Raw genomic sequence first — 24,377 nt, 5'->3', positions numbered from 1 at the left:
CCGACTTTTGCTACTTCCTGGAAAGGGATCAATCGGACGTGGAGCTGATTGGCTATCGTTGAACAAAACCCCAATTCATTGGCCAGTTTTTAAGGCAACGCAGTTCATTGGACGTTAAAGGACTACAAAGTTCCGCTCGTTTCATGTCGCAAAAGAACCACAAATGCGAAATATGTCCAACCACCTAGATTTATGTGTAAAGATCCAATGACCTTTTCTGAAAAAAATTATTATTTTAGGTCAAAATGATCTTTGGGTATTTTTCATCACAGTTGTAGTTATTTTCCTTGTGTGCGCACAAGGAAAATAACAGTAAAGTAAAGCGTCAAACATGACGACCCAGTAATTGTGAGAGCAGCTTTCTACCACAAGGAGGAGGCAAATTCAGGTTGGTTGACTCAAAACAGAATAGGCCACAAAACAAAACAAAAAGAAGTATGTTTACTAATTACTAGACAACAGATATTCATTCCAATATCATCATCAAAATCATTATCATCTGCAGTTGTCTTAGTAGTAAAAGTAGTGTTGATCATTGCAAAAAGATGACACCCCATTCACAATTAGCTGAACTACTTTATACTGATCTCTTTCCAGTGAATGATAACACCATTTATAAGCAATGCAATGAATCTACCTTCATGAAGGTTACGATATTCAGTTTTTCTTAAAACTCAACAGATTGTTTTTGAGGATGCAGCCTGAGCTACTGAGGAACTGTTTTTACCCCAGATAACAGGAACTGATCTCTTTTCTGATATACTGCCTTTATTGCTCAATAATGATTGCTCACCACGTTGACTGTGGCAAAACATGTCAGAAGAATTTTATTCCTAGAAAAGTATATTCATATCAGTTTAACTACTTATACTCCCATTTAATATTTTTTTTTCAGTTTACATTCTCACAGTTTAATGTGGGAGGAATGAGGTATAAAGATCCTCAAGTAATGGTAGAAAGAGTAATACTGGTGAATTGTCATTATTGATAATCAGTCAATTCATCATTTAAGTTTGAGGAACCTGGTATATGTTTTTCAGTGAGTAAAACATGTCTTCCTCTGTATGCACAGCAGTAGGGTCAAGCAATCCACATGAACATGTTGCTCTGTATTAAAAAGGTTTATAAGTATATAAGAAAGCAGCCCAGATGATACTAAACTATACTAAAAGAGCAACATTTCAGTGCAGTTAAAAGAATAAAACATAATTCTTCTTATTTCATTAAGAAAAACAAAACGCAGTAAAGCTTTTTTTTTCTAAAATGAGGACATTCATTTTTTAATTCTCACCTTTGATACTAGCGTGTACGAGGGGAGTATGAAGGGAGCATCAGTCTTCAGAGGAAGGCGGAATTATGTGTCTGCCACAAAAATATCCAATCAGAAGACAGAGTTTCACATAACAGCACCAATCAGAGAAGAGGGACTGCCTGGTTGCGAAGGTAGTGGTCGTGGTTGTCTACTGGAAGAAGCAAGTGCTTCCTTTGGTCTTGCTTGCTGCCAGGTTTGGTAACAACATTCAGATTATTTGTTGAGTTTGCCGCCGGACCAAAAGGCAACTCGTGATTATTTATTTGAATTTTTGGTATTGCAAACTAGCTTGGCAGCTTAATCTGGAAAACATCTTTGACTGTAACAGGGACACGTATTTACGATGCCATCCCCAATGGAGGGATCTTCCAGAGAAAGTGACCTGTTTACTGTGAAACATGAGCTGAAAAATGGTAAGTTGTCTGCCAGCTGGTGAATTTTAATGCACTACATTTTATTCGCCAATTCTCTTCAATACACGTGCCAGTGGATAAATATTTGCAGGCTAGCTTGGAGGAGTCAGCTGTCACTGTCAGTGGGCGGTTGTAGTAAGCGCTAACACTATCGTTGACGTTGATCAGAAATAGCAGAAGAAAGCTAAGGTTGTCCGACTGTGGAAATAATATACAACGTTACTTCAAACTCACACAATCTGGGGTTATGTAAGCATGTTACTGATGACAGCTAACTGCTAGCACTACTTGTTAACCGTTCTAATAACATTAGCTTAAATAGGTTGTTAATTGATCTCGTGCCACTCGGATAAATCAGACCATCGATGAAGACTGAACCAAGTTAATGTCATTGCCAACGCCTTTGTTTGAGGTTCATTGTTAACTTTTCCTGCAATGCTCTGAATTGTATAGCATTGGGAGCTAACTTCTCTTCAGTCAACTAGCAGACAGCTAGTTGCGGCTGCGGTGTGAAGTCACAAATGCCAACGTTAGCCTGTTTTTATGAGACATGCAGTACGGAGCACTGTTAGTACATGTCAGAAATACCAGCAAATATATACAGATGTCTGCTGTTTAGTCAAGCTTATGACACCCACTGTCATCTTCTCTGTAAAACTGTAGAATAGTTTTTTCTGACCATTGTTGAATCAGGTAAAAAGGACAATTGATATCCTTTGCAAGAGTTTTCTTGCCAAGACATGCACAAATATTTGTATAGGAAGTCAAGAACAAAATACAAAAAAGTATATGTCCTTATAAAGACTGAATTAAAGGCATGTTGTAAGGATTAACATAAACAAACAAACAAAACAAAAAAAGATGTCACAATCAGGTCAAACAGGGGGCTTTATTGTCAGTAATACCTGCAGCTTGGAGAGCATTCCTCTAACAACGACAGTAGACGATGAATAAGTGTTAATACGCATTAATGCATGATCAGTGTTTGTGGTTGCGTGGATGACAGTGATCAATGAATAAGTCTACTGCACAAAGTTTGACATCTATTTAAAATGACTATGTTGTTCAGGCTGCAACATGACTGTGGTGTACTCAGACCTACTGCCCTGGTTTTTAATTTCCTACATCATTTTAGTTCAGTTGCAGCTTACATTTCTTTGCACCCATGAAGTAGGATTCAACCCTGTGGAGATCACATGTAAATAAACATACAAATCCTACTTAGTTAAGACCAAATATCTTTAACTCTTATTTTAAAAATAAGTTGGTCTCCTTAAGCAAATTTTCAATAACAATCCGCTCGTGATCACTGTGTCATTTTGTTGTGATGCTTTGCTATTAATAAAAAGGAAAGGTTTTGGGACGTTGAATCAACAAGAAACCAGCCAAATAAATAAAGGAATCTTCTCCTTCAGTTAATGGAAGAGTTTCCTCTTGTCTTGCAGTAGGGTAACTGATTGGACACCTCTGTCAGTCTATTAATAAACACCAAAATCAAACTTGGCCCTTGCAGGGTGAGCTTGACGAAGGTGTTTTGCAACCTCAATCTCTGACCTCAAAATTTAAAGAACAGCAGTTTTGTTTTGAAATTAGATTTTGTACATTATGGTTGCCTCTTAAAAAGCCCGAACATTTCTTCTTGTGTGTTTAGAAAGAGAAAAAAAATTGGAAAAGATAAAAATCATCTGCATTAATTGCTCTGTAACCTATTTTCGGAGTGTGGGACAGAAGGAATATGTTCACTACAATGGACATGTCTAAAGGCAAGCTATGCTTAGTCAGCTGTACTGTTAGACGGATTGAAGAGGATGGCAAGTGACTGATGGCACGTGCAGAATCCACCTACAATTTTTGTGGAAAATAATGTCCTTTTGCTGGTTAATGTAGATTGTTTGCTTGGATTTTTATGGAGGACTCTATTGTACTGTTGCATAATTGGGAGAAAAATGTAACAGTGCAGGAGCTTTGTTTAATTCCTGACAAGTATTGTTTTTCAAGACTGATTTACATTTAGCAAGTTGACAAAATATGCATGTATTTTAGTTTTGCTGCTTTTATTAAACCGGTTTTATCATTATGTGCAGATGATCTAGTATTAGTCTTGCAGTTACTTGTTTTGTGTTCTTTTTCTTTCAAATCAACACAGTCTAGTTAATTTGCATAACAAAAAGGTGACAAAAAAAAAGTGTGTAGCGCTGCAGATGTGCCTTTTGTGAAGCGTTGACACCTTTTTTTTGGCAACAGTTATAAAATAAACAAACTGCTCAGTATTAGATGCTTTTACAGCCTGGCTTTTTAAGCCATAGACAGCTGGTCGTTTTATCCATAAAATGTCTGCTCATTAGCCAGCTGGTCAACCAGGCGTCATATTACATTTGTTATTTAAAAGCATGTGCAATTTTATTATAGAGGAAGTGTAGTTGTTATGGACCAAGCCATTTTCTGTCATGAATTTTGATGACTTTGCAAAGACTAAGTAAAGTAAAATTTCTGTTGCTATTTAAAAATAAACCTTTAAACATTACGTTTTTCACACTGAATGAATTGTTTTATTATTTAAATTTGTTGTAATATCAGTATATGTTTGTATATCTTTGTCTGTAAGACATGTTAATAACAAGCATATATTCTGTATCTCTTCTTTAACTTCAGCCAACCTGACAGGCCATGTGGAGAGGGTGGGCATTGAAAACTTTGAGCTTTTAAGGGTTCTGGGCACAGGAGGTGAGTATTATTACCTTTTTCTTCAGCCCTTTTCACAAAAGACGATTCTCTCCTTACATAAATGTAGCTTCCATATGTGTGTTTATCGGACAGAGGTTGTCTTGCACCTTTTGAGCACATTGTTTTAAATGTAAGCGTTGTGGAATTGGATAAATCAACAGCATCTGTGTCTGCTACGTCATTTTCTTCCACGCTAGCTCTCTTTTTCACATTGCCGTTGATTTGGCTCAGCAATGGCCTCTGCTGGCAGCTCACCATACCTTACAGTCTGCTGCAAGGTACAAATACACAGCCTGCAGAGAACAGCCTGTGTGGAAAGAAGATGGATTTCAGAAAATAGTACAAGCATCTAATATAGTGTGTTTTGGGGGATGATGAACATGTCAATCAGTCATTTCTGTTTTAACCTTTCCTCTGAGCCTTACTCTCTTTCTTTATGTATTTTACCCGTCAGCATATGGCAAGGTGTTCCTGGTCAGGAAAGTGAGTGGCCATGATGCAGGGAAACTGTACGCCATGAAAGTTTTGAAGAAGGCCACAATTGTACAGAAGGCAAAGACTGCTGAACACACACGGGCGGAGCGGCAAGTGCTCGAACATATCCGCCAGTCTCCATTCCTTGTAACACTTCACTATGCCTTCCAGACTGACACCAAGCTGCATCTCATTCTTGGTTAGGACATTTGACATTAAACTGTCTCTAATGATCTTCCTTTGTTAGGTTTTGTTACATGAAAACAAAAAAGTTCAGTGATAATATTTTCATCAACTTAGTGAATTATAGAAATTAAAAAGTAGGAATAAATACAGTAGTAGTAAAAAAAAAAGAACTTGCTTTGTCTAGTAGGAACGTTAACCTCCTGCACTGTTTCAGGTCAAAACATGATAAACACTATCTTCATTACAGATTATGTAAATGGTGGGGAGCTCTTCACACACTTGGTGCAGAGAGTGCGGTTTAAGGAGCAAGAAGTAGCCTTATACAGTGGAGAGATTGTGTTGGCACTAGAACACCTACACAAGGTAACCCCCCTGATTTATTCTCTCCAGAAGGCATTGTATCTGTTTCAGTGCATATTTCCTTATGTTTTATCCTTTTCATTGTCTTTTTCCAGCTTGGGATTGTCTATCGGGACTTGAAACTTGAGAATATTCTTCTGGATTCAAATGGTCATATAGTTCTTACAGACTTCGGCCTTAGTAAAGAATTTGATCAGGTACAGTTTGTCTCTGTAATCTGTATAATTAAATTTCAACCAGCTTTCTACAAAACTCAAGTCCAGTGAAGTTGGGAAAGTGTGTTAATTGCAAATAAAAATTGATTCAAGTAAATTGCAAATTCTTGTCAACCCATATTTAAATGAATGCACAGCAAAGACAACATATTTATTGTCTTCACTCATAAACTTTATTGTTTTGGGAGAAAATCATCAACTCTATAATTTGATGACAGCAACACGTGCCAAAATAGTTGGGACAGGTGTCAATAACTACTCAGAAAGTGGATGAATGGAAATCAAACAACTATTTGCAGGTGAACAGATGAATTAGCAACAGGTGAGAGTCGTTACTGGGTATAAAAAAGGGAGACCCGAACAAGCTAAGTCATTCACATGCAAGGATGGGGCGAGGTTCACCTCTTTGTGAACAACTACGTGAGCAAATTGTTGAACAGTTTAAAAACAACATTCCTCAAAGTACAATTGCAAGGAATTTAGGGATATCATCATCTACAGTCCATAATCTTGTGAAAAGGTTCAGGGAATCTGGAGGAATCACTGTGCGTAAAAGGCATGGCCGTAAACCATTATTGAATGCCCGTGACCTCCGAGCCCTCAAGCGGTACTGCATTAAGAACCGACATCAATGTGTAAAGGACATCACCACATGGGCTCAGGAACATTTTGGAAAACCACTGTCAGTCAATACAGTTCGACGCCATATCCGTAAGTGTGGGTTAACACTTTATGTTGCAAAGCGTAAGCCATTCATCAACAACATCCAGAAACGCCGCAGGGTTCTCTGGGCCCGAGCCCATCTAAAATGGACTGATACAAAGTGGGAAAAGTGTTCTGTGGTCTGATGAGTCAGTTTTCCAAATTGTGTTTGGAAATTGTGGACGTCGTGTCCTCCGGTCCAAAGAAGAACAGAACCACCCAGACTGTTACGCACGCAAAGTGCAAAAGCCAGCATCTGTGATGGTATGGGGGTGCATGAGTGGCCAAGGAATGGGTAACCTGCACATCTGTCAAGGCACCATTAATGCAGAAACGTACATTCAGGTTTTGGAACAAAGTATGTTGCCATCCAAACAGAAACTTTACCATGGGCGCCCTTGCTTATTCCAGCAGGATAATGCCAAGCCACACACTGCGCGTCTCACCACAGCGTGGCTTCGTAGTAAGAGGGTGCGGGTGCTTGACTGGCCTGCCTGCAGTCCTGACCTGTCTCCCATTGAAAATGTGTGGCGCATTATGAAGCGCAGAATAAGACAAAGGAGACCCCGGACTGTTGAACAGCTGAAGCTGTACATAAAGCAAGAATGGGAAAGGATTCCACTATCAACGATTCAACAACTAGTCTCCTCACTTCCTAAACGTTTATTGAGTGTTATTAAAAGGAAAGGTGATGTAACACAATGGTGAAGAAGCCCCTTTCCCAACTACTTTGGCACTTGTTGCAATTATATAATTCTAAGTTTATCATTATTTGCTTATGAAAATAAAGTTTATGAGTTTGAACATGAATAATCTTGTCTTTGTGGTGTATTCATTTAAATATGGGTTAGAAAAGGTTTGCAAGTCATTCTATTCTAATTTTACTGACATTTTAAACTTTTTCCCAACTTCACTGGAATTGAGTTTTGTAATATGAACAGTGAGATTCTACTTAAACTCATTTGTCTGCTTGAATTTAGAACAGATTTAGATGTCACATTAGAGAAAATTGTGATTTAATTTTAGATCTTTGACTGGTTTGATGTGGGCACCTGGGTTGGATGATGATAATGCTATACACTTCACTTCGTCCACTACCAGAATTGATCAATATTTGAATAAAAACCTGATGAAACACATGGTTGCATGTGGTACTCGGCTATAGTTATTAATGGCTGTTACATAAATAAAGCATAAAAATGTTTTACTGAACTTCATCTTTAAAATTTACTAATTTAAAAATGAGTTTTTTTATATAGAATAGTGATTGAGAGATTTATTGATATGTTGCATGCTTTTCAGTGGCTTTGTTTTTAATCCTGTCCACTTGTATCCATTTTACAATCCAGAGATGCTTTGAAATGCAAAGACTAAAATTCTCTGGATTTTGTGTTTTACGTGACCTCTAGGATTTTTCTGTTGATTAATTTTCTTGTTTTTTTTTTTGTTTTTTTTTTCTTAAAAAAAAGGTTGAAAGAGCTTTCTCTGTTTGTGGCACCATTGAATACATGGCTCCAGAAATAGTTGAAGGGGGAGAGTCTGGACATGACAAGGTATATTCACTTATTCATCTTGTTCTATCAAGCCATACATGTGAGCACTCTTATCTGTGAGATTTCCATTTCACTCTGCTTTCCTGTACTCCAGGCAGTGGATTGGTGGAGCCTCGGCGTTTTGATGTACGAGCTTTTGACTGGCGGATCACCCTTCACAGTCGATGGAGATGAGAACTCGCACACAGATATTGCCAAGTATGGATTCTCCCCGATTATCAACAGATCAGCCATAAGCTTTCTGTTGTAGTCACTCTGCAGCACTTATAATGTATTATTTGAAGCAGGTGACATGTAAAAATACACCAACTTGATGTATAATAAAAAGTGGTTTATTACAAAAAGTGATATCTTAAACAGATCTGCAGAAAATCTGTGAGGACTCTCGGCCAGTTGTAGAAAAACCTGTCTGACCATAATATGGCAGCATTTTTTTTATGTTCTCATAAACAACATTCCTAAACTGACCTTTGGAGCCAGTCATGAGATGTCCATATGGAGACACCTAGCTCTGTATCTTGTGGGGTTCATTGATTTTACCAAACTCATGCGATACTGTCCACTCTAAAGGTCGGTTGTGTTTGCTGGATCCATGTGATACTTGCAGAAACAGACTTTTATACCTAAATTTGCTTAAGACATCTAAAAATGCTTATGCTACCTACGTGATGCTAATAATTAGACACTACACACTGACTATTTGTGTCACACGCATCACAGGAGGATCTCCAAAAAGGATCCACCTTTCCCCAAAGACATGGGACCTCTGGCCAAAGATGTGATCCAGCGTCTCCTCATCAAAGATCCAAAGAAGAGATTAGGCTCAGGTCCTAATGGAGCAGAGAATGTGAAGAATCATCCATTTTATCAGGTTGATCATTTTGCCTTTTTCCACTGAGCAGGGAAGAATAATGTCACACTTAATGGGAATAATGTGAGCAACATTTGCATGAAGTGGGGCAAAATTTTATTTAGTTTCTCCTTTTATTCTTATTTCCCTTTAGAAAATTAATTGGGAGGACTTGGCAGCTAAGAAGGTGCCTGCACCCTTCAAGCCGGTGATTCGGGATGAGCTTGATGTCAGCAACTTTGCAGATGAGTTCACAGAGATGGACCCTACCTACTCCCCTGCAGCTCTGCCTCAGAACTGTGACCGCATCTTCCAGGTGGGGGATGTCAGACAGTCAGACTGCTTTTGTTGTGTTGTTGTCTTGGTTCTGCTGTTTGCAGACAGGGATATTCCTTTGCAGGTCATTTTTTAGAAGAATTACATTTACATTGGCATTTGTTTTGAGCCCATATTTGTCTGGGCTTTGGTTGCAGGAGCTGTGAAATGTTGACACAGATGAAAAATTGCATTAAGCATTACCCACTTTTTGTCTGTGACTATATTTGACATACTCCACAGCAATTGAAGTAATCAAGTGAAGTTTTGAATGTCCTCAAAAGGTTGCTGTAAGTCAACATGAGTCTGTCTGTATGCATTGGTATTCAAATTGACTAAAGAGTCTTTTATTGTGGTAATTGCTGCCATATGCAGCTCTCATTGAAGTAACAGATGTGAATGACTATTTTTGATGTAGCTTTGAACCATAATATGGCCCACAACTTCATGCCAGCTGATAGCTGTCTGATGTATTGCATGAAATTTCAACTCTGATTGCCTTCTGGATCCTTGAGCTTGGTAGATCAATAGATCCATTAACGGGCTTCTCTTGTGGAATAAAAGGTTACACTTTGAGAGCATCACCACGTCTATCTCGGTTACGCCTTCAGTCTTTGATTGCCAACTTCATCTTGGCTTTTTTTCCCTTCAGCTGCCATTCACATAGTCTGAAATTTTGTGGTCTTTATAATTTGCAAGCCTAGCAATCTCTGAGATAACGACAGCAATCCCAGTTTAAGTCGTGCACTTGCTCCCCCGTGGTGGCTCACAAAACAAAATTAAAATTGCATTAAGAGCGCCAAGATGTAATTTCACAGCAGAGCAATCAAATATTCAAGCCCGGCAATTTAGGGCATCTCATTCATTCAGCATCCCATCCTTCCGTCCATCTATTGCTGTCACTACATACTACACAGCTGTGTGTGTGATGGTGGGGGAGATTAATGCCAGCTCAAAGCTCTGGGCTCCCCACAGCTGGAATTAAGCAGGCAGCACTCCACAATGGCAAGTTTAACAATGAGAACAGCTGGACAGCCACTGTCACTCACATTTCAGTAAATGTTTTTTAGAATCTTGTCAACAACAGCAAAGGAAGTTTCCTTTTCTTTAGTGCATTAATCTGTCTTTCACTTTTATGTCTTAGTAAAATGTAAACACAGAGAGCTGTTCCCTTTCTGTGTGCAGGGATACTCTTTCATGGCCCCTTCCATCCTGTTCAAGAGGAATGTGGTGATGGACGACCCAGTCCAGCTGTGTGGGGGCTCTGAGAGGCCAGGCTCTGCTGCGGTGGCCCGCAGCGCCATGATGAAGGTTAGATAAATGGACTTGGATCTTCCTGCACAAACACACTTAAGCTAATGGCTGCTGTCACAGAGAGATGAGGTTTTTTCCCTTCCTTGCTATTCCACTTCACTTTAAAAAAATTTTTTTTAACAACTCAACTAGTTTAAATGCTCTAAGATTAATTTTTTAGACCTTATCCTGTTTTATTATTGTTTTTGCATGAATGCACTTGTGTGCTGTTGCAGTATGTTGTGTTTTTTTGCAACATCTTTTTTGCTTTTACCTTCTTTAAACTTTCATAAAGATTCTGACAGTTTTTTACAAGAATGTTATTTTTTAGATATACTCTGTGGTAAATATTGTATGTGGTGATTATTGTTCTTTTCAGTCTGTTGATTAATCAAGAAAATGTTAACATAACGTGCATGTAAACTTAGTTGCAGTTAAGCGATTTCTTTCAGAGCTTAGACTCATTAGAAAAATGAACTTGTACCAGTGCACTCCTGCAGCGCTTTGCTCCAGATGTGCTCAGAATTCCAATAAAACTTCACTGTACTTTATAGGCTTATTTATTTATTTATGTTTTCCTGGGCAAACAGGAAACTAGTAAACTCATTTACTTTTTCGCATGTTGTAGTGATCTCTTGCATTTTTTTTTACATTCTACAACAGGAAAGCTTTGCTTAGCTTTTCAGGAAAAGCTCCTCATTGACTGCTGCAATCACTGTATAGTTTGTACATGTAAAAAAAAGCCTGAAAGCCTCTAGGGTTATAAAAATAGAGCAACAGAAGATCATTTCATTTTGGTTGAGAAGTGGGTCAAGAGTGAGGTGGGCTGTGCAGATTTTCCCTCTTGTCAGAAGTAATTAAATTAGCTTGCGTGTTTAATGTAAGCTTGATGTTTATGTATGACCTCCAGAGTAAACTTAAATTTGAAAACCGCTCCTCTATTGGGATAGTGCGAAGTAAACTGCAAGAATGTAAAGAAGGAATGAAAGCAACAAGAGGGATGAGATCATATTCACATGAAAGGCGATCACAAGAAATGCAGGTGCTTACAAAACCTGTACAAAGAGCTTATTCTATTTTTTAAAAAGGATTTATTTTATCTTTGGTGATGCCTCTCGGATTTAATGTTACCACATAATTAATTTGGTTCACTGTTCCTATGTGCAGGACTCGCCTTTCTATATGAGTTATGAGATGGACCTGAAGGACACTGCTCTGGGAGAGGGTAGCTTCTCCATCTGTAGACGCTGCACACACAAGAAGACTGGACAGGAATATGCAGTCAAGATTGTCAGCAAGAGGTACAAGCGCATAGATATGTTTGTTAATCCAGATGCTTTTGACTCTGTGTTTATATTTATAGTGTAGTTTTATTAGCTACATCAAGCCCACCCTTCTGTGCTCCCTGGCTGAATCTGAGGCTTGGTCCGCCAACTGTAAACATAGCCTTGTGGAAATATTACATTAGAAATGTGTTAAACTAGTAAAAGCAATCTGATTTTTATTTTCCTCGTTACTCTTGTTTAGGTTTGCCAGATGTGGGTCAAATAAGTACAACTCTTAGAACTCTGATTGTTTCTGCTGACGATTTCTACAAAATGTGCTCTCATCTGGTGTGTTTGCTTCAGTCAGACACCAGACATCATTGAACAAATGGAAATGCCTCTTTGGATGTATAACAAAATGATTATTTCCAGTCAGTCCAAATGTTGAACCAAAAAATGATTGGTTAGTAACATTTGCAAGCTTATTGTTATTTTTCGTGCATGCTTTCATCAAAATACCTTTTTGGTAAAAATACCGAAGCGTCCTTCTCTACCATGTCTTATGTTCCCTCTTCATAGCATCTTTCTTTTTTTTCTAATTAAACTTTTTGTGGTTCTTTTGAGAACAGTCATACAGCTTTCTGTTACCTTACTAATTTAAATTAGTAAGGTAAAACATTTCACAGTTTTAGAAAGCATACAATAGGTAGTTTTCCCTTGCACACATGACAAACTGAGCTCACACTCCACATTAACAGAAAAAATCTTGCAGTTTGATTAGTGATTGCATTTCTGAGGTAATCTAGCAGCAACACACATACTTAAATTAGAACCTATGTTGCCTGAATACAGCAAAAACACAACTAGCCTTCAATCCAGTCATGACCAGTTGGTACTGATCCCTCTTCTAGGCACAATCTCATCACAATTCAGGTGTTGAACTGGTCTGAGCTGGCATAACGTTCTGAAAAATGGTCCAACATTACCCTTAAAAATAGTCTGTCTGCTGGGCTCTATTAGAGGGTAAAGTAACAATGGTTGATACCCTGAGCAAGTGAAAACAAAGCAGCTTGCGTGCAAAGCTAGTTTCATTGTGCTAGCTCCATGGTATCATCTGAGCTGGCTGCAAGTTGACTGACATGTTTTCAGAGACATACCCCATTATATGCACTAATGTAGAGAAATGTTTTATTTTTGTTTCTATATTCCTCTTATTTCTGTGTTTGTTTACATGTAGTACATATATAATTAAGTTTAAATATGTCCAAAATAGCAAAAGGAAGGTAAAAGACATTTTCATAGTTGTGTTTTATTTTGTGATTGCTTGTGTTTTGCTGTAGGATGGAGGCACAGACTCAGCGGGAAATCGCAGCCTTGAAGCTTTGCGATGGCCATCCTAACATTGTCAAGTTACATGAAATCTACCACGACCAGGTAGAGCTCGTTCTGGAGCTTTTTATTCACCATCATAAATTCTGTTTTCCTCAGCTGTCTGTGGAGTCTTTGGGGGCTGCAGCCTTGTTAAGTCCTAGAACTGGAACAAGGCAGATTAATAGTGATCCTGGGAGCCTGGAAGTCTTTCTCTATCTCTTTATATTTTGCCCCATGAATATCTGTCTTGTATCTGTTCTTGATATTTCAACACTGATTTATTTGTAAACTGCAGCTTTAGAAAGTCCTATTCTGTCCAACAAAATTGAAGCAACTTAGATTAATTTTAGTGTGGCTAATCGAGCTGCACACTTAATCCAAACAGAGTGTGCAGGCTCTCCAAGTGGAGCTTACCTCTGTTATTGGGAAGGTGTTTTCATGTGTCTGACTGCATACAGGTTCATTAGCAGAGGTCCTTCATGCCCAGGAGCACCACTTTAGTCCTGATGAGCTCAGTGGGGTTATTACTGTACCTCACAGGCCTGTGACCCAGATCAAAGCAGTGCTGCCTCGCTTCGTCTCAACTGAGTCCTGCCTTTGTTCCCTGGATCCAGCACTAATGAGAAACTACCCCGTTGTTCAGACATATTATTCTCTTTCTACTTTATTTGGTCCCTTTCAATTTTACTTAGTACTATTATAGCTTGATCTCATCACCATGAGATCAAGGATGGGCTGATTTTCTATATTTTTCAACAGAGAAATATCTTTTTACCATATCAAAGGGCAGCATTTAGCTTTTTTTTAATTTATAACTCAAGCTGTGAAAATAAAATTAATGCATTTTACAATGCAACACAATTATCTCTGTTTATTTAGTTGCTAAATCTTTTGGAGTGTTTTGACCTACTGCAGTATTTCAAAGCAAAGACTAAAGGTTGAGAATGGATGCCGCAGAGTTTCGCAAGAAATACGAAAATGCTTTGTTTGTCTTTGTTGTAGCTCCATACATACCTGGTTCTGGAGCTGCTTGGTGGAGGGGAATTGCTGGAGAGGATCCGCAGGAAGCAGCATTTCAGCGAAACAGAGGCCAGTCGCATCATGCGCAAACTGGTGTCTGCTGTCAGCCACATGCATGATGTAGGAGTGGTGCACAGGGACCTGAAACCGGAGGTATTAAACATTCACCCAGCAGAGCTTCTCCCAAGAAATTCTTTAGCATCTGAGCACAGTTTGTGTCCCAGCGATGAATACCGACTGTCTAGATCATATGCTTTTACAACAGAATTACTGTCTTTTTCAGAATGAGATACAGTGTGTTGTAGTGTCAATCTGACTCTGCAATCTTTTTTGAAGCAAGAGTATAATTGTTTGACCCTAGCGAAAGATCCAGTCACTCAGTACAATTTAGCTGGCTCTCAAGTGGACCGGTTTTGCTGAGCAGAAAAAAAAATGATTGCTGTTTGTGTCTTGAATTGCTTTGTAGAACCTGCTCTTCACAGATGAGAGTGAGAACTCTGAGATAAAAATCATAGACTTTGGCTTTGCTCGCCTAAAACCACCAGACAATCAGCTTCTGAAGACCCCTTGCTTCACCCTGCAGTACGCTGCTCCAGAGATACTCAAATACGACGGCTATGATGAGTCCTGCGACTTGTGGAGTCTGGGGGTCATTCTGGTGAGTGCACAAATAAGGAGTTAAAACATAATATTGGCAAATGTATGAATATAAGCCAAATTAACATGAAATTGTAGTTACAAAGAAATGTCCACAGTCTAATATTTCATTCTTTTATTAGTTAATTTAGCCAGGAATGAATAAATGAATATAAATGCTCCTTGTTCATAAGAAAAAAAGTGGTCCAAGCTGGAAGAAGAAGATGCTCTTCATGGTTAATGTGGTATTATTTTGTATTTTAGAGACATTTTTAGAGAAATGGCTGCAACGGCATTGTCTGAAGTTAGGCTGCTCTCTGTCATATAACAGAAATGTGGCATAGACACCACACTAAAAGAGAAAGTGGTCGTGCCTACTGTTTATTAGGAGTAACTCCTCTCATACAATAGATTTATTGATTTATAGATATGTGCAGTCAGTGGGCTTCATTGTTTACGAAAACCCTCCATCAGATTCATGAACATGTTTGTAGACTGTGCAATTGTTCATATCTTTCCTCTTAAAATGGTGAATATTAATCTTTCGTAAGGTGAAAGGACGGACCAGCCTGCTCTATTTTGCATATGTGAACCCCTAAAAATTGCCCATAAAAGGTCATGACTTGCAGGCCGTGTGCAAACAGAAGAGAAACAGATGTCGAAAAATAATAAAGACATGACAAAATAATAAATGAAAACAAAACATAATAATAAAGATGTGCATTGAAGCCTGATTTTCCTTATTTAACTGTAGTTTTATTATTGTATTTTAATGAACAGAACATCAGAAAGCAACACAAATGCTGAATTTGTTCGAACGTGTCGGCTTTCAGATGTTCCGAAGCGTATTCCTGAGTGTTCGTAGCATACGAAGATTTTGGTGAAAGCAACAATTTTCGTAAAATGTTTGTAAGTAGGATCTAAGAACAAATTTGCTAATAAAACTGTTGGTGAATGAGGCTCATTGTTCTTAAAGAGGATGCAGGCCTTGTATTGTAATCTAAATTTTAGACTTAAGACTATAATTTTTCTCTGCCTCAGGAAAGTGACCTGATTATATTATCGTCATACTAAGATGTTTAAAATCCACAGCTTTGAGCTCCACTTTGAAGATTTTTTCCCCCCAAATTGCTAACTGATAAAATGAATGGCTAATCAGAAGCTCCATACACTGCTCATTTTCCTGTTTTGTATAGTTAATGGATTAAACATTTACTGCAGGCCATTGTTTAAACAATCAAGTTATTTGATCTGATTTTAGCTTTCAGCGTGTGCATGGGTAATGCATGTGTACATGTATGTATGCATGTTTGAGGATGGCCTTGTTTATCTGTTTTGCATGATTAATATCTGGTTCTTTCATCCAGCCTTCAGCATCCTGTGGTGAGCTGACACAGATAAAATGAGCAGAATGAGGGAGAACCAGGCCAGCTCTGGCTGCGCTCGTGTGATGCTGCATTCTGTTGGCAGAAATGTCGTCCTCATTCAAGCTTTTTCTGTGTGGAGAAGAAAAATAAAAAAGGAGAGATAGGGAGGATAAGGAGAGGGTGCACAAGGGGGCCAGTTTAGAGGGAGATTTCTGTACTTGGCCACTCGTCCATACAGAGCCAGGGCTTTATGCGAAGTGCTGCTATGCGCCGCCACCCCCTGGGGGAGGGTTAGGGAAATAGTATGTCTCATGAAGATTTGACGAAATAGCTACTGACATGCTGTGTGTACAATTTACTGCAATCCGAGTGAGCTGAGGGAAAGAGGGAGGTCACAGCACAACAATCCACCGTTGCCAAAAGGGCTATTCCCCACCAGTGTCATTTTAATGAGAACTCTGTGGGCAGATGTAAGCAGGCCAAGGTGAGAGTATCTTGTTTATTCAGCTGAGCACAGGTCACTCTCTTTTTAGTGCTGGTACAACCACGGTCAACAACATGCAGCTTAACAATGGAAAAATGTGGACAGTCGTGATCGGTCAAGAGTGCTTTCAAGGCTTGTAATTATCAGTGCATTCATTTCAGCACTAATGCCTATTTTATTTTCCCCTTTTGTTGTAGGCAGTATACAATTAACCGAAACAAGCATGTAACAGTTTGTGTCTCACTTGCACAAAGCTTGTTACAGTTAGATTTACGTTATAGCTAATTAAGCTTTGAGCCTGTATGAACGTCGGTTTTTACAACAGTTTGTGTGGTCTTCCTCTGTTTCAGTACACCATGCTGTCTGGACAGGTGCCTTTTCAGTGTCAGGAGAAGAGCCTGACTCACACCAGTGCTGAAGAGATTATGAAGAAAATCAAACAGGGAGACTTTTCTTTTGAAGGACAAGCCTGGAGAAATGTGTCCCAGCAAGCTAAGGACCTGATACAAGGTAAGGGTAGAGGCTCATTGTCGTCTTAAACTATGAACTAACTTGTTCTTTCCTCAAGATAACAGATTAGATGTTATAGAGTATAACGTGTATTAGAATTGACTATGGTTGGGCAATGTTTATGATCCTCCTAACAGATCGTCCATGAAACAGTGGTTTTGTAAGAAAAAGCTTTGCTAACTTACCACTAGCCTCTCTGTAGTTACTTATAGTGATTAAGCAATCCCACTTCCGTTTTTATTCCATGCTATGGTGGTTATGTAATCTTTCTGCTATGTCTGTGTTTACGCTGATGCTCTGAGCACTTTCGCCTCGTTTGTCCTTCACATCTTGGTGTGACAGCAGCTCCTTGTATCCATGACTCTGCATTTTTCATGGATGACTCACACTTTATAAAGCTGCTAGTACTCTGTTTGGCAGCATGATCCCATCGTAGGTTGAGGGCAAGATCAGGTGGGGATGATGGTGGTTCACTATTGTGATGCCCATTAGCCATCAGAAGTGGCGATGCCACAGTTTGTTGGTTCAGCTTTTTGATATAAAGTGCAGGTTAAAGCTAAAAAGTACAAAATTTACTGTCATTTCTCAAATATGGTATTCCAGATTTATTATATATGGCCTTAAAAGCAAAGCAGTGGGCTTAACATTTGTTGTGTGTGCTTGCAGTGCTTAAGGAGTCAGTTAATAAGTCTGAGCAATACAGTACAATTTTGTTTTTTAAGAGCATTGACTGTATAAAAGATGTATGTTGCCATTTTCTAATCATCCAATGGTTTTGCAGACCCATGTTGAAGCCACAAATTCAGCTTCCCATTGAGGTCTTTTAAAACTCAAGTTATAAACCAGCTTGGTGTATATCTGAGAATCCTAGAAATGATGTATATTTGAATAATACCTGGATAATCACACAGCAGCACTGTTATACTCCAATGATTATTCACAACATGGACATAATTATCTAGTAGATAACAGGTAAAACTTAAGATTGGGTCCAGAATGTTGTTATGAAAATGTTTGGTGATGAAATCAAGACGAAGAGCAGTTTTTCCATCGACTGGTATGCCAACAAGTTGAGAAGTCACCCCTTGCTAGCCAGGTAGAATGCAGGTATAAAGAAAAAGAAATCAGTCATAAATGAGAAGTCACTTCCTATCTATGACTCACTCGTGTCTCATCTTACCTCTGATGTAAGAAAAACTGTTAAAAGTGTATTAATTCCTGCAGAGCTGCTGACAGTGGACCCAAACAAGAGGATTAAGATGTGTGGTCTCCGTTACAATGCCTGGCTCCAGGCCGACAGCCAGCTGTCCTCCAACCCACTCATGACCCCGGACATACTCGGCTCCTCCACTGCCTCCGTCCACACTTGCGTCAAAGCTACTTTTAATGTAAGACATGAAGAGAAGTGCACCATTGTTAGAAAGTTGGCTGTAATTTTTGTGTTGCATTTAGCAGCTGTTGTTCAAATTCTAAACCAGGTTCTAAATTTACAACCTTATTTGACAAATATTATATGGAGATTCATACAAAACACAGCTGAAATGAGTTGCAGTTAAGTTTTAATATTTAATTAGTCTCTTACAGTTGAATCTGTTTTGTTCTCTGCATGTTACCCAGTATTTCTGACATTTATAGATCAATTAATCACAAAGTAAAGATAAAAAAAAATGGCAGCCATTTTCAATGTATTTTTTGTATCAAAATTCATTTTTGAGCTAAAGCACTAAACTTGGAAAGTTATTTTGATGGAAAAACAAGAGAACATAGTGATGTAATGCTGGAACAACACGAGCAGTATGTGGTTTAATGAAGATTAAATCAATGCATTAGTTGAAAATCAAATAATTACTAGAAATCCTAGTAATTGGCTCGCAAATTCTCTTTTTTTTCTTTCAGGCATTCAACAAATGTAAGCGGGAAGGTTTCCGCCTACAAACGGTAGACAAGGCGCCACTCGCCAAAAGGAGGAAAATGAAAAAGACAAGTACCAGCACAGAGACCCGCAGCAGTTCCAGTGAGAGCACCCATTCTTCCTCCTCCTCGTCTCAATCTCAGGAGAAGACTTTTCCAGAGGGCGAGGCTAACCCACAGCCCTCAAACAGCACTCCTGTCAACACACCGGTGGCCCCGGGAACAGACTCTGGGTATCAGCCAATACCTCCAGCCTTTGACTTCTCAGAAGGACTGTGAGACAGTGAGACAAAAAAAAAATCCAGATTCAGTTTCACAAACCGAAGGATGGCTGCGACCAATGTGGAAATGGCTCTCTTCTTTTTTTTTTTTTTTTTTTTCCTGTGGCTCAATTGCATGGATGTCCGTTTATCTTCAAAACCAAGCATGCAGCAGGAGCAGCAACTGTCACCTCAATATCAATCAATCATCACTAGCAATAGCCTATCTTTTCTTTTTCTCTGACTTTCACAAACACACACTGTATCAATCAGGGACTGGACCAGGAAGGAGTTGTTACCGGTGTCAGAAGTGAAAAGGGCTGCCCCACTGTCCCTGGTCCAGGCAGACAATGGAGAGACGTTGTCAGTCTCATCATAAAATCAATATCGCTGTTCTCTCCAGTCACCTGTCTTTGTCCATGTCTCCAGGGGTTTTAAAGGGAAAGTTGCAGTGTTTACCATGGATGCTTTGTATTTTCCGTCAAAGGGAGAAGAGAAATGCTTCGTAATCTTGGGCTTACTTCTTTTCTGAGAAGTCTCTGCAAGATGGAGCAGAATATTTATATGTGAATTTTACAGACTGAAATTTATTTATGATGAGCTATATTGTTAACTTATTAATGGTTCTAAAGGATCCAAAAGGAAATTATGAATACAGTGAAAAGGCATAGTTTCTGTGTTGGTTTGGTTCATTTTAGCTCAACAGGCTCCTTTCATATAGTCAGGTCATCCGTACTACTTTGTATTTATTATCCACATCAATGCAACTAGCAGGTTGAGACAGTTATGTAAACAGTGTGAGATAGGGATAGGGAGATGGGGAATTTGGGGAATTGAACTGCAGCTGTGGCCAGTGGTTCAAAAATAAATGAATAAATAATTTCCTTTCTTTGCATAGATAAAAGAAGCAAAAATGTAAACATTAGTCGGAAAAACCAAATGCAGAAGGATTACATTCTATGGAATTCATTGTTTTACGGTTGTGTGGGGAATACTGCTGCCTGCAGGGATGCAACCCTCCCAGAAGAGCTAAATTTAGACTTATTGCCTCTGATGTGGGAATATGACCACTTCAAGACTCAACATGGGTGCAGCTCCACACTGTCCCATCCCTCAGGTCAGTATTTAACCCAGCAGTGGGTTTCCTTTGTGTGGTAATGTACAAGACTTAATTGTCTCATTATCACTGCAACCAATTGGATTTGTTAAAATGTCCCAAATGGAAAATCCAGATCAGCCTCCTATTAGTGGGACGTTAAGTGTCCTCTGATGTAAAGTACCAGGTTGCAGTTTTAATTGGCTTCCTTTTCAGATATAACAAAATGTAATTATTTTGCAAAGGGAATATTTTAGTGCCAAAATTGCAAGTAAATCAAATATTGATTGAGTTTTCATCTGAGTACGTAAGGTCATTCCAAGGTAATATAGTGCAAAACGTTACTCATTGTGTTGCTTTACTGCAAAACTTAAACTCTTATTGAAAAGTTCTAATTTACAAACTTAAGACAAACCCCTTTGCTTTCGATGCTGTTTTCGCTCTATTTACCACGTCGCACTGCATGACTGAAATGGTGATCTTTGCACTGTGTGACAGCTCGCACTTCTAGGCTGATCTCTAGTTATTAAGTCTTCAGTGCACGATCTGAACTGAAAAATATTAACCACTTTTTTTTTTCATTTTGTTTTTTATTGGCATTAAGGCAGATTCTTAGTTGATTTATTGTGTTTTTGGAAGATCCTGATTAAATTTGGGACTTTAAAGTGCTACTGTTTGAATTATTCTGGATGTACCAAAACTTTATAACAGTCTAAATATTGTATTGTAATTTCCCAGTATTAAAATACTGGTGTTAGTTGTTCAGCAAGTTAAATGTGATGCTGTTTATTTATTTTTTCCAGAAGTTGTTTTAAGCCTGTTTTCATACAAATAATTGAAATTCTGGCGTTTTGTTCATATGTAGAGGGCCCTTGATCGGAATGTGATAGTTTAGATTCTTAGACTACTGTGTTCATCTAAATACACTCCTTCATCTTCTTCCGTTTTAATACACTCCCAATCAGAACCAAAGCATTAAATTTAAGGTAGCTGCTTTAAGTTTTATGAGATACTTGCTTCCATGCAAATATGCAAAGAAATACTTAATTTAGCACAGTTTATGTTTTGTCCTGTCAGCAACATGTTTGATATCAGCTCTGATAATTTTGTCACAGCACACACTGTTTTCTTTTAAAAGAGCCTTTCTAGGAACTATGTAATCCATATCTAATACATTATCATGCCCAAAACTATGCATCTCTTTTTGCTGTTCTATTGCTTTTGTCATTTTATGGAAACCCTATCAAACAGATTTAAATGCAGTGCATAAAATGGGCATAATGAAGTGTATATAGACCATACTTTTACTCATACATTTACTCAAATGTAAAAGGAATAAGAAAGTCAGAGCAATTCCCCATAAAAGAGCTGGAATCCTTGGAACTCAACACTACAAAGCTCTTGTCTAACTTAGTTCGCATGAGTTCTCTGTTGCTGCCTCATTAAGCCTCTTTTCTTTTGTTTGGGTTTATTAATAGCTCAAGTGGAGGAAGAGGAAGAGTGTCCTATATTGAGCTCTCCTCTGGGAGCCATGCTCTATTAGCTGATGTGCTGCACTGCTGTTTGTTCCAAAGAAAATACTCCACTCATTGTCGCTGTGGGACCAAGCTCACTGTCTTTGTTGGGAACATAAGAGTGCATCCCAGGAAAGGGTTGGTTTAGTACCAACATCTCCTGGGGCAGATTCTAAATCTAGCTCCCCCTCCTTCTCTTTGATGAACAGCTTGTTCGTTGTGCCACTATGAGGACAAGAGAGGAAGGAGGGTTTTGATTTGAAGCCCTGTTGTCTTTGGTACACTTTAGATTTTTGGAATTTTAATGAAAGGTTTTTTTCTCTCTCTCTCTCTCTCTTTCTGCCTTCAGTGCTTCCTCTTTTTAAGGTTGAAAACATCTCAACTAATGAGCTAAACCTTGGTACAGTTTTAATGCATTGATTAGAAAGCTGGTAGTTTGTATTGTTTTGTTAAGCAGTTACTACTGTTGTATGTTTAAACTTGAAGGAAATCAGTTTATATAATTTCTGTGCTTCTGTACCAACAATAGTGTAATATGTGGGAATACGTGGCAGATACTGAAATTGACATTGAGTGATATCTTGCAGTGAATGCCCAGCTCCTCTGCAAGGTGCTTCTGTGCTGATGTTGTGGCAAAAGTCTCGGTTTTTTTGGGGACAAATGTTGCATTGTTTGCGTGATTTTTTTCTGTCAGCTTTTAGGAGGAATATGCATGGAGCTGGCCATGGTGCTGAAGTGTCCAACCTGCTGATGATGCTTCAACACCAAGACCTTTATAATAGAATTAGCTGCAGCAATGTGAACCTTATATTGAAATGTTTCTGCAACCATGTATTCTTGCACCCAAAGGGACACCTGTTAAATGTTTTTGCTGTTTGTCTTTTTTTCTTCCTGAGGAACAAACAGGAAGTGTATTCCGCATATTATAATCACCCACAAATAATGTAAATACATACTGCAAAATGTTCTGAATAAATGGTTGCTGATTTATATTGGTATTCATGTTTTCCAGCTTTTTCCACTTAAAATTTATGTTAAAACTTTCAGAAAAAAGGTTAAGTTTAATGGGTTGTCTTGAATGAAACGTATTCGGTTACACAACTTAGTGAAAGCTTTTGTACAGATATAATTTGTTTTAATCAAAAGTTGGACATCACTGGTTTAAAGGGTCACTTCACTCAAAATGCATACTGTGCCAACTAAGAGAAAAAGTCTTGGCAATCAAGCAGACACAATATATCATAGCAGCTATAACGCAAGCTGTAAAAAGAAATAAGTAGACACTGTCAGAGGCATCTTGTTCATTGCTTCAGAACTTCCACCATGAAAACTTGAATATGTGTTTAGGTTGCCTCAGCATCAGTGTTGCTCTACATAAAGATAATGATGGACATCACTGTTAATTAAAAGTGTTCCAGTATTTTTATTTTTTTGGGGAAAACAGTGATGCTTATGCATGCACGAGTTGAAAGGATCCATGTTATCGTCCTCAGTTTATACCTGTGCAACAGCTGTTAATATTTTCATTGTCATACTGTAATGTAAGCCTGTCAAAATGTACTGTAGCAGCAAATCCCTTTGAGATTGGTCAATGCTAAACTGCTTAAAAACACAGTCAAGCTTTAAGGGCAAAACTTTGCACCTGTATGTTATTATCGTGTAATTAAATTTTTTGTAGATGAAGAAAATGTCTTCTTTGATGTTGTGTAGGTCCTCTTTGATGTATAAACCTCAACATGATAGTACTTTACTTGCTACAAGGACACACCGTGTGCTTGCCTGCTTTGTAGGGCACTGTGAAAAAGCATTGTTAAGGTTTTTAGGCATGTTGAAGATCTAAACAATGAGGAGAAAGCTCTGCTTCAGTAAATGCTTTACTTGTTGACAGATTGCATCTGTACATTCAATATCCTGATACCACTCTTAATGAGTCTTTTCTTTCAGTTCTTCATTGTATTTTCAATTTTATTTACATTACTGAAAATATTTTGTGATACCAGAATTTATGTATGAGTTTTTAGAAGGACAATAAATGTATGATTTATGGATTTTGACAAATAAAATGGGTACAAACATTTTCTCATTAAGGAAAGTATTCTGATTTTTTTTTAAATTCAAAGACCTTTTCTGTAAAGGTTCATTCATCCAGCTCATGATATTCAACCATGTTGAGTCCAGTCACTGGACTGGGTTTAGTTTCTTGAAGATGTTTCACTCTTATCCAAAAGAGCTATTTCTGCTCTGATGAGGATAACAGCAGATTTCACTTACAGTAAGCAGCCTGTGAAACCACTGCTGTTTTTGAAGTCTACCACTGTTGAGAGTCATGACTAACCTGAAGTCTTGTTAGAGTGACCATTGTTTCTACTTTCACTTGAGACAAAGTGTGAATAGGTGCCATCTCTCTCCTTGGTATACCTTAAAGGATGCTGTTGTAGGCATGGGAGAGTCAAGGTTTCTCTACAGTGATGTAGATTACCTTTTCCACTCCAACTTGTTTAAGCTCAAAATACTTGTCTTCTCTGTCCAAGATTTTAACATCATGG

The 24,377-nt window shown here is 38.4% G+C and overlaps 1 protein-coding gene across 4 annotated transcripts; it reads left to right on the top strand.

The window, feature by feature from the left end:
* Window positions 1–1,438: 1,438 nt before the first annotated feature.
* rps6ka5 (ribosomal protein S6 kinase, polypeptide 5) lies at window positions 1,439–22,819 on the top strand. Of its 4 annotated transcripts, none has more exons than XM_041971950.1 (18): window positions 1,439–1,505; window positions 1,601–1,725; window positions 4,378–4,449; window positions 4,904–5,122; window positions 5,357–5,472; window positions 5,565–5,666; window positions 7,856–7,939; window positions 8,034–8,137; window positions 8,660–8,810; window positions 8,944–9,105; window positions 10,290–10,415; window positions 11,565–11,698; window positions 13,003–13,096; window positions 14,036–14,206; window positions 14,520–14,711; window positions 16,891–17,050; window positions 18,275–18,438; window positions 18,947–22,819. In XM_041971950.1, the coding sequence occupies exons 2-18, from the start codon at window positions 1,656–1,658 to the stop codon at window positions 19,238–19,240; spliced, it is 2,415 nt and encodes an 804-aa protein (XP_041827884.1). In that variant the 5' UTR covers window positions 1,439–1,505; window positions 1,601–1,655; the 3' UTR covers window positions 19,241–22,819. The 4 variants fall into 4 exon arrangements, with proteins under 4 accessions (XP_041827884.1, XP_041827887.1, XP_041827886.1 ...); XM_041971953.1 differs by having other exon boundaries at window positions 1,439–1,510; window positions 1,641–1,725; XM_041971952.1 differs by having other exon boundaries at window positions 1,445–1,505; window positions 1,641–1,725.
* Window positions 22,820–24,377: the final 1,558 nt, after the last annotated feature.

The sequence above is a fragment of the Melanotaenia boesemani genome, chromosome 20 (assembly GCF_017639745.1).
Source record: "Melanotaenia boesemani isolate fMelBoe1 chromosome 20, fMelBoe1.pri, whole genome shotgun sequence".
Classification (NCBI taxonomy): domain Eukaryota; kingdom Metazoa; phylum Chordata; class Actinopteri; order Atheriniformes; family Melanotaeniidae; genus Melanotaenia; species Melanotaenia boesemani.
Note: the sequence above shows the minus strand (reverse complement) of the source record. Positions and strands in the feature narration are given on the sequence as shown.

Bases quoted from the DNA above. Each gene is read 5' to 3' on its own strand.
- rps6ka5 (XM_041971950.1), top strand. From the start codon at position 1,656: ATGCCATCCCCAATGGAGGGATCTTCCAGAGAAAGTGACCTGTTTACT. The intron at 5,123-5,356 runs GTTAGGACATTT...TCTTCATTACAG, and splicing joins CAAGCTGCATCTCATTCTTG to ATTATGTAAATGGTGGGGAG. The intron at 10,416-11,564 runs GTTAGATAAATG...TCCTATGTGCAG, and splicing joins CCCGCAGCGCCATGATGAAG to GACTCGCCTTTCTATATGAG.